We start from the raw sequence: 10,000 nt of genomic DNA, 5'->3' as shown, positions 1-10,000 counted from the left end.
TAGGTGAATTACTTAAAGTGCAAGATCACAGAATTTGTAGGAAGGTTTCTAGAATTCCGAACCACCCTCTGAGAGCGAATTTCCCAGAGACCAAGACTACAAGATACAATTTAAGGAATAAATCTCCCGCAATGCCCGCCATTAACACGGACCGTTTTAAGAATACATTCTTTAACAGAATTGTCATTAAGTATAATGTAGCTTTGTAAATAGCGTACTTTTTGCATTTGATTTTTGCATTTATTTATATTTATATATTAATCTTATTTAGAGGCACACTGATGTAAATAGCCCACTATTATTATTATTATTATTATTATTATTATTGTTATTATTATTATTATTATTATTATTATTATTATTATTATTATTATTGCTTTGATGATCCACACGATGTTTTTGAAATTCATCTTTAATCAAGACATGTTTCGGATAAAACATCATCCATCGTCAGTTGTACAATGAGAAAAAAACTAAAGTTGAGCAATAAATAGTGTAAGAAAGTGAGATATAACATGAATAATTAAGGATGATGGCGAGAACAGAACAACCACGAAACAAAACAGAAAAAACCAGACTATTTAAGCTAAGAAAAGAAACTGGTTAGTATGAAAGGGATAAATTAAGATGTTTCATCTGGCATTTTCGGTATTTGATGGGATAGGGTGTAAATTATACAGACTACAAAAAAGAGGGCCTTAAAACTGTGATCCCTTCTAGGCAGCCCATTGAATCCAGAACCGCCCCCTTTGAATAGTAAAATCGTCTGGCATTAGGCAGAGTAAAATCTTTTAAGTGCCCCTGTGATCGTATCAAGAAATGGTCCATTGTTGTGGGTCAAATTCCTCTTCACAAGTCCAAACAAACGCCTTTTGTTGTTTATTGCGCTTAGGGAATTGTTCCGAGACCCGGCGAAGATGAATTTCAAATCTTCACAAAATTGTCGGCTTGTCAAATTAGCGGCACTAGGGGAGAGGAGTTTGAAAAGTTGCACATTAAGGTGCTGTTAACACCGGGGGTACCCAGGGGAGAAAATGCGCTTCAATATGCTTGGTGTCTCGATATGTTTTGTACATCAGCGAACCAGCTGATTAAAATTTATGAACATGATAAGGATGATTTGCTTTTAAAAACCTTCACGAACTCTCCTTGTCGCCGGGTGTAGTCCTGTGGTATTGCGAAAATCAAAAGAGAACAGATTTACACCTTTTGCTGTTCATTTACGCAAAAGATACTTTCATTTACGTCAACAGTTGAAACTATACGGCAGGTATACGTTCATTAGAACTCCCATAAACTTCATTAACGCGAATGAACTTTCAATAACGCTATTTGCATATGTATTAACATTCAATTGCATCAAAGGATGAACAATTGCACCTTCGGACAATCAAAGGTAACAAATATACTTTCAATCTCGTGCAAAGGGTAATCATTAACACCAATAGAAAATCAATTGCATAGTATGACAATCAGTGGCGTATGCGCACAATCAATTGCACCTTCATACAATCGTTTATTCAAAATGGTCAATCATTAACGATTAAGCTGAATCTTGGAAATGTTGTCGCGATCATTTCGGGTTCATTTGTCCAAACGGCGGCGGAATCCAAGCAAATCCGTGAAATATAAGTAAAACAAAAACAATCTTTCTATCTCCAGAAATCGTGAAGTGAAGCAGTTTTATGTTGTTCCTATTAATGATGATAAATTCAGCCTAAGCTAATCTCCAAGTGCAGTGAATGTGGGCAGCATGTATTTCGTTACATACATTCCAAAGGACGTTATGGGTCAGCGCTTGCAGGGGTCAGCGGACCTAAAAATAGAAATAACTTGGTTATCATGGCAGATGTCTGTTCTTTGTCAAAAAAAGGTTTCTTGGACTGCAGATCCTCACGTGGTCGCTCAGAGACCGTATTTCTGTATGAATGCCGAGATGATTTAACTGTACACCAAAATTTTTTTTTTTTGTCACGTGCAGACCTCAAAGAGTACGAGGTCACCCTGCAAAGGGCTGGCTTGGAATGTTTGTCACATGAACAAGTTAAAAAATTACGTGTTTGTCCTCGCCATCGTTATGGTCTTGGAAAGTACTGGAGGCCTTCAAAGTTGTGTCAGTACCCAGGACACAGAGGAACACCTACCAGCGTCAAAAGTCGCGACGTGATCAACCCAGCCATAGCAAAGAAGGTGTTTCAGCTGTCTGGGATATCTGTTCCCATAGGCTCACGTAAGTATAAAACACATAACATTTGGAAGATTTCCTTGTCATAAAGTGCTTTTCATTTTACAGTGCATCTCTTATGGGGGATTTTGTTATCTTTTCATAAGCCATATGTTCACCCTGTGGGACAAAAACATAAAGCAGATACGAATTCTACATCATTGATTCCGGAAGAGGAATGTAGAAAAACACATACTGCTGAAGAAACGTATGCGTTAAGATATGCTTAAATGGGAGAACTATAATTTCCAAGAAAGTACGAGCTGAAAACTTTTAAGTGTTTTATGACTAATTAGAGCATTAATTCTATGTTGTCTTTATGTTTTCTAGGAGTTATTAATCAGTTTTAGCAATGTTCAGTTTATTTTATAAACGGGCTAAGCAAGAAAAATAATAATAGTTGATAATATTTTTTTTGTGACAGAGAGCCACTGAAGGCTATATACTATGCTGATCCGAGTCCAGGTTTTGCAGCAACGCCTAAGACATTCATTACGTGTCCTCAAGATCCAGCCTGTACCCTACGTGCATTGAGTGCACGAGACAGTGGTAGTTCCGACGAAGAAGAGCCCTTTGCCGTAACTCCTCAAGATGCTGAAGTGCTTCATGTGTACAATACAGCAATGTCTAAGCTAGCAATTAAATCAAGTTCTGCTGCAGATAACTTCTCCCCTTTGGCATCTCGCCTTAAAGCATCATGAGAAAATAGAACCGAACTCGATCGCCAAAAATGCCAGGAAAAAGCTCTTCAAGGTTATCTTCTGTTTTGTGAGGTAATTGCACCGAAAGCAAAAGATGATTTATTTCAAGTGCTATCCAAGCAGAGTCAAGGGAATCAGAAGACGATCTCAGTAAAGAACTATCAGGACTGATGACGGCATATAGAGATGCGCCTACTAAAAGTGTCAAATAACAGATTTTAAGTCTGTATGCCTACAGATTTTCTACTGAAAAACTAATGAGATACCATGAACCATATGAGCTTCTCGCGCGCTGGCAAATTAAACAAGCCAGGAAACACGCTAAAGAAAAAGGACCTGCAATCCCGCAATAATAAAACGGTCAAGCATCGAATTCGCCTTCCAATGGCTAAAGTCGATCACTTTATCGATTTTGTTAACAAGCCTTACTTCTATCAAGATGTGGCTTATGGTACAAGATTAATTAAACTAGAAACGGGAGAGAAACTGACCATGCCTAATGTCGTGCGCACCGTAACTCGAACTGTTATGATTAACCAATATTTACAGAACTGTGATGAGGAGAGATTCTCACCCCTCAGCACCCGAACTCTTTATAAGATTCTTGAGGTGAGGGAGGCGTCCCACAGAAGGTCACTTCAAAGGTTGGACAATATTGCTACTGATGGAGCTGCTGGATTTGAGACTCTAGAGAAAATAGTAGATGAACTGAAGTCATTGGGTGCTGATTCAAAATGGTGTGCGCAAAGCAACACAACCCTCAAGGCATGCAAACGGTACTTTTAAGTACCGTTTTAAGTACTGTTTTTAAAAAAACAGAGTATCCTATTAACTGCAGAGACGGCCAGCCAAGTACCTGCCCAGACCACTGCCGTAATTTTGCCCTCAGTGATAACAGCGATGACGCTTTTAAAGTCGAATGCGATCACGTCCACGATATTGTGTGTAACAGTTGCGAATACTTGAAGACTGTATTGCGGGAAATGGAAGACCAGAAAAGTAAAAAACGAGCGCATTGCATTTTACAGCAAAGATCACCAAGAAGATATCTTGTACGGTTTTGTGAAAGCAAAACAAAGCATCTTTGACTGGAAAGCGCACATTCCGGAGGTCATGCAATCAAGAAAAGGCAAAACAAGACCGCTTACAGAATTTGACCACCTCCGTGTTAGGATGACCTCATTATATCTAGTGGGATGCCTGTGCAATTTACATGTATGGTGCAATAAAAGTTCCCGAATTTTGATGACAAATTCGCTCCAGAGAAGCACTACATCGAATTAGCAGATGGAACACGATCTAACAATGTGGCACTCAAGAGAGGAGATGTTGAAATAACCATCATGGATACCAATGGGAAGCGTGTCAATGCGACATTGAAGAATGCATTATACATCCCTACGTATCCTCAGAATATATTCTCAGTGCAAGCTGCGACTGAAAGAGGTGCTCCAGTAAGTTTCAATCCAGACTCTGCTGAATTAGTTTACAAGGATGGAACCAAGTTCAACATCGGGAAGCATTGTAGACTGTACTATCTCAGTACCTTTAACAAGAATGACTCTGACTCTGTTAACTATATGTGTGACCAGAAGGGTTGGCATGAAATCCTAGGACACTGTAATTATAAGGACATCTTGAAACTGAAAGTTGTAGTGGAAGGTATGAAAATAAGTGATAGTAGTTCTAGCAAACCGCAAGATTGTAATGTGTGTATTGAAGGGAAGATGACCCAAAGTAGGAATAGAAATCCTGATGCGCGTGCTACTGCACCATTAGAATTGGTTCATACTGACTTAGCCGGACCTATTGATCCAGTCTCTAGAGAGGGTTTCAGATATTCAATAGCCTTTACTGATGATTATTCAGGCGCAGTATTTGTGTATTTTTTAAAGTGTAAAAGTGACAATAGCTGCAACTCAAAAATTTTTGGCAGACACAGCTTCATACGGTGAGGTCAAATGTATTAGGTCAGATAATGGTGGTGAATTTATTTCTCAGAAGTTTAAGTCTCTGCTGGAGAAAAATAAGATAAAGCATGAAATGTCCGCACCCTATTCTCCCCACCAAAATGGGACAGCAGAGCGACACTGGAGAACCTTATTTGAAATGGGAAGGTGCTTACTTTTGCATTCTAATTTGAGCAAAGAATTTTGGCCTTATGCACTAATGACTGCCGCGTACATACGCAATAGGTGCTTTAACAACCACTTAAAACAAACAGCGTACTTTGCTATCACTGGCAGAAAACCAAATTTGTCAAACATGAGAGTCTTTGGATCAGAGTGCTATGCATATAAGCAGAATAAGCAGAAATTAGATCCCAGATGCAGAAAGGGGATTTTTCCTGGGTATGATAAAGAAAGCCCGGCCTATCTGGTGTATATCCCAGAGACAGGTAAGGTTATGAAGTACAGGGTGGTGAAGTTCCCTACGACAAGGAAAGGGGTGGAACAACAGACCAAAACAGAGAGACCATTACCCGATGATGATGATGATCTCATGCCACCACCACACAGTGTATCCGATGTCGACAGATCTGAAAAGGTTCCGGATAGACTTGCTGAGCAACCCCAAGCTGAGAGTGAAACCAGTCCTACTTGCCAGTCTCCAGATGAAGGTTTGAGACGTTCTACGAGAACAAGAAGGCCCCCAGCCTACCTGAGTGATTATGTCACAGACATGGGAGATGATGATCAGGTACTAACAAGTGTAGATTATTGTTACAAATCTTTTGCTTTCCCTCAAACTTACCAAGAGGCCATGGACTCGCCTGAGTCTAGCAATTGGAAGGCAGCGATGGAGGAAGAGATGAATTCCCTAATTGAAAATAACACATTTACTTTGTCTGATTTGCCAGAGGGGAAAAATGCAGTGGGGGGTCGTTGGGTGTACACTATCAAAGAAAGTTCCACTGGTGCTAAAACATTCAAAGCTAGGTATGTTGCTAAGGGCTACAGCCAAGTGAGAGGTATTGATTTTCAGGAAACCTTTGCACCAACTGCTAATCTCACATCACTGCGTGTGCTAATGCAAATGGCAGCACAACATGATTTGGTTTTGCACCAAATGGATGTGAAAACGGCATATCTCAATGCCTCTATTGATTGTGAGATTTATATGGATCAAGCTGAAGGCTTTGAAGTTCCCTCAGGGAGTGGAGGGAGACTTGTGTATAAATTGAACAAATCTTTGTATGGCCTAAGGCACTCGGGTAGAAATTGGAACCATGTACTAAACTGTTTCTTGTTGGAGAACAGTTTTGTGCAAAGCCCTGTTGACAATTGTGTCTATACCAAACATGTTGGAAGTGGATTTGTTGCTATGCTTGTCTGGGTAGATGACATAATTATAGCAGCAAGCAACATGTTGCTAATGACTGAAGCTAAAGGAATGCTGAAAAAGAGGTTTCATATGAAAGATCTGGGTAGACTTTCATACTTTTTGGGTATTCACTTTGAGCAGATGAATCAAAAGGGGTACATCACTAAGGTGCTTGAGAAATTTGAGATGTCCAATTGTAAGCCAAGGTCTACACCTTCGGAACAGAAGCTTGAGTTTGATGGTGAAACCCCTGTGCATCCTAGACGGTGTATGCTATGACGTGCACCAGACCAGACATATGCTGGGTTGTTACTAAGTTGTCACAGTTCCTGGTTGCTCCAAAGAAGGGAAACTGGATAGCTTTGAAACATGTGTTGCGATACTTGAAGGGGACTCTTGATTTTGAATCGTGCTATAGAAAGTGTGATGATGGTCTTACACTGATAGGCTACAGTGATGCTGATTGGGCGTCATCTACAGATGACAGACGTAGTACCAGTGGGTACTGTTTCAGTTTGAACAGAGCCGATCCTCTTATTTCTTGGAAATCAAGGAAACAACCAACAGTGGCTCTATCATCGTGTGAAGCTGAGTATATTGCTCTGGCAGCAGCAGTCCAAAAAGGTATGTATCTCACTCAAATGATGAAGGACATTGGTGAGGTAAGTGGCCCTGTTTTGATTTTTGAGGACAACCAAGGTACAATCGCCTTGTCCAAGAACCCAGTCAATCAAGTCAATCAACGAAGGTCGAAACATATTGATGTTCGATATCATTTCGTTCGCAGCGCGCAGAATGTAGGCAAGATAATCATTAAGTATTGTCCTACTGCCGATATGGTAGCTGATGTCATGACCAAACCAGTTACTAAATTTAAGTTGCAAAAGTTTAGGAATTATATTTTTGGTTCTTAAGACATAGGTATACAAGTAATATACAAGCATAACTTCGTATTGTTATTATTGTATCCATTTAAGAGATAACACATTTTATGTTGAGTTCATTTAGTGTAATAATATGTGGATGTAATTCTAGGACATATAAGTGAGATCAAGTGGGGGTGTTAGGATGACCTCATTATATCTAGTGGGATGCCTGTGCAATTTACATGTATGATGCAATAAAAGTTCCCGAATGTTGTTCTTCCACGAGGTAAACCACGGCGTGTTCAATGTGTTGTGTGGGTTGACCAAATCTGAAAATATCTTCCCCCTCATGAACGAAACACTCCGAAGTAATCGTTGTAATGGATTGGACAATGAAATTTCAGCAATTGAAGTTTAGAGAGAAACAGTCGGAGTGGTTTGGGAAACGTGGACTAAGTTGGCACATAAGCAGTGTCATCTTTAAAGACGAAAACAGCAAAGAAGTAGAGGTGCAATCGTATGCACATCTGTTTGATTCCTGCACACAAGACTGGTATGCAGTCGCTTCCATTCTAGAAGATCTGCTTGTCAAGTTCAAGTCTACTCATCCTTCGATTTCTCAAGTGTATATGCGTTCAGATGAAGCGGGCTGTTACCATAACAACTCTCTCATCGCAGCTCTACCAAGCATCGGGGAACGCACTGGAATTTCGGTCAGTCGCTTTGACCATTGTGAGCTGCAACGCGGCAAGGACATTTGTGACCGTATTTTGTGTCCAATGAAAGCTGCCATAAGAACTTTTCGCAACGAAGGTCATGATATCCTTACGGCCAATGATATGCACATCGCGCTGAAAGAACGGCAGGTGAAAGGGACAACTACAGCCGTATGCTCTGTTGATGAATCAAACAAGAACGCTGAGGTAAGGAAATTAGAAGAATTTAGCAAATTTCACAACGTCGTTTTTGAGTTTGAAGGCATTCGTGTTCGGCGATGCTATGGGATTGGTTCCGGAAAGTTTTTTCCCTATAAGTCTTTAATTGTGCAACCGCAGAAATCACCGTCGCTCATTACCAAGGAGCCATTTTTCTCCATAAGCGTGTCGCGAGCCCTTAAACCAGAGAAGGAAACTTCGCTTGATAGCGCTTCTGTTTTTGTTTGCCCCGAGCCTGGCTGCATAGAAACGTTTGCGAGATTTGCTGCCTTCGAAATTCCTTTAGATGTAGGAGAGCACGTGGTACAGACAAGCTAAAGCGAGACTGGGTTGCTATGTTTGCAACAGTGCAAACGGAAGAACGTCAATCACAGCATTACCAACCATGTATACGTACTCACAGCGAAGAATCTGTTGGGTTGGGCTCTGGCGAAGGCTAGAAGTGCTTCTACTCAGTTTTCTGAAAAGGTAAAGGATTATCTGACAAAGAAGTTTGACATAGGAGAAAAGACTGGACAGAAAGTTTCCGCAGAACAGGTAGCAAAGGACGTGCGCAATGAAAGAACCCACGATAACCAAAGGCTTTTTGGAAGAGAAGATTGGCTTACAAAATTGCAAGTCCAAGGATTCTTTTCTCGCTTAGCATCTGCGTGAAGAAAGCATGGTTGGCACGGGGCTGACACGAGCGAAGAGGATGACGAACAACGCCATGCCGTTCAAGCAACGCCGTGAGAGCAACGCCATGCCGTTGAAGAGGTCATAGAAAATCTGGGCTTAAAACATCCAATTATATTTGATGTTTACAATGTTTGTCATTATTATCATAGCAACAAGCTTCCATCTTTCAATGTTAGTATGTTGAAAGACATGTGCGAGTATTCGAAATACCTTGCAAATCTAGATATCTAAAAAGAGACCTTTCAGCCAAGGTTTCAGAGCTTGTAAAGGAAAGTGAGTGCAGCAAAAAGTAATCTCATTCTGTAACTTTACTGCGCAAGAGTTTGAGTGCATGGTATGTTGTTCAATGTTAGACTTTCCAACATCAGTTTATATGAAAAGTTGTGCGTAGTGTATTGGTTATTATCTAAATATCGTAAATACTTTTTTGGAAAGAAGTTATGTTATAATGTATCCAATCTACAGTTCTTTCCTTGTAAAGGTTATTAGAATCTGTTTCTGCAAAGGGAAGTTCCGCAGGAAACAGATCACTAAAGCAATTTATAAAATGAAGTTGCAAAATGAGTGAGCCACGTTCATTGATTGCAAAATCCTACCGGTCTCCTGTCTTTTTTTTATGATGTCCTCTTCGATATTTTAATGTCCAAGGAAATACTTAACCCGACTGGAGGCTAATCCGCATAAGTGCCAAGAATTAAATCTCAATGATAGCTGCAATTTATAGCGCCAGATACTAGTCCTTTGAGAAAAAAAACGTAATGCTTGAGAGTAACGATCTCAGTTTTCGCAACCAAGATTAGTGTTCCTGGTCTTCGGGGACGACAGTATTCCAATATCTTTTTTTTTCCTTGAAGGCAAACATTGACATGAATGATTCTCGCCCGAAAAAGAACATTGAGTCAGATTTTTTTCAATAGACCACTGGCCAGAAGCGTCCACTCGTGACTCCAACCTCGTTCTCAGGGTCTCTCATCTTACCGTCCCCTGGAGCTCCAGGGTGCGGTAAGATGAGAGACCCTGGGAACGAAGTTGTAAATCAGAACACGCTGCGGCCAAGGCAGTACGGCGGTTAAAGAAGTTTTCTTTTTAAATGACCATAAAACGTTTGAGCACTCTTCTACTAACATACCTTTCCTTGAAGTAAGTGTCTCTTTGACTAACGACGGAAGTATATCTACTGACCTCTACAACAAACCTACAGACAAACAGAAACATCTACTCTATTCATCTTGTCATCCCTTACATACTAAAAGAGCCATTTCTTTCAGTCTT

The 10,000-nt window shown here is 40.3% G+C and overlaps 2 protein-coding genes and 1 pseudogene across 2 annotated transcripts in view; 2 read left to right on the top strand and 1 right to left on the bottom strand.

Moving 5' to 3' along the window:
* The window catches only part of LOC138023142 (uncharacterized), a 27,589-nt pseudogene extending 27,380 nt beyond the window's left edge, over positions 1-209 (top strand).
* Positions 210-6,524: 6,315 nt separating this feature from the next.
* LOC138023141 (uncharacterized) lies at positions 6,525-7,163 on the top strand. Its single transcript, XM_068870167.1, has one exon. It carries the CDS (start codon positions 6,525-6,527, stop codon positions 7,161-7,163), a length of 639 nt encoding a protein of 212 aa, XP_068726268.1.
* A 1,220-nt stretch (positions 7,164-8,383) lies between these two features.
* LOC138023140 (uncharacterized) overlaps positions 8,384-10,000 on the bottom strand; it is a 24,791-nt gene continuing 23,174 nt past the window's right edge. The window contains exons 9-10 of the mRNA XM_068870166.1: positions 9,858-9,923; positions 8,384-8,510 (exon numbers count right to left, since the gene is read on the bottom strand). Coding sequence (XP_068726267.1) covers positions 8,384-8,510; positions 9,858-9,923 — 193 coding nt within the window. The remainder of the gene's footprint in view (positions 8,511-9,857; positions 9,924-10,000) is intronic.

The sequence above is a fragment of the Montipora capricornis genome, chromosome 11 (genome assembly GCF_036669925.1).
Source record: "Montipora capricornis isolate CH-2021 chromosome 11, ASM3666992v2, whole genome shotgun sequence".
Lineage (NCBI taxonomy): Eukaryota > Metazoa > Cnidaria > Anthozoa > Scleractinia > Acroporidae > Montipora > Montipora capricornis.
Note: the sequence above shows the minus strand (reverse complement) of the source record. Positions and strands in the feature narration are given on the sequence as shown.

Bases quoted from the DNA above. Each gene is read 5' to 3' on its own strand.
- LOC138023141 (XM_068870167.1), top strand. From the start codon at position 6,525: ATGACGTGCACCAGACCAGACATATGCTGGGTTGTTACTAAGTTGTCA.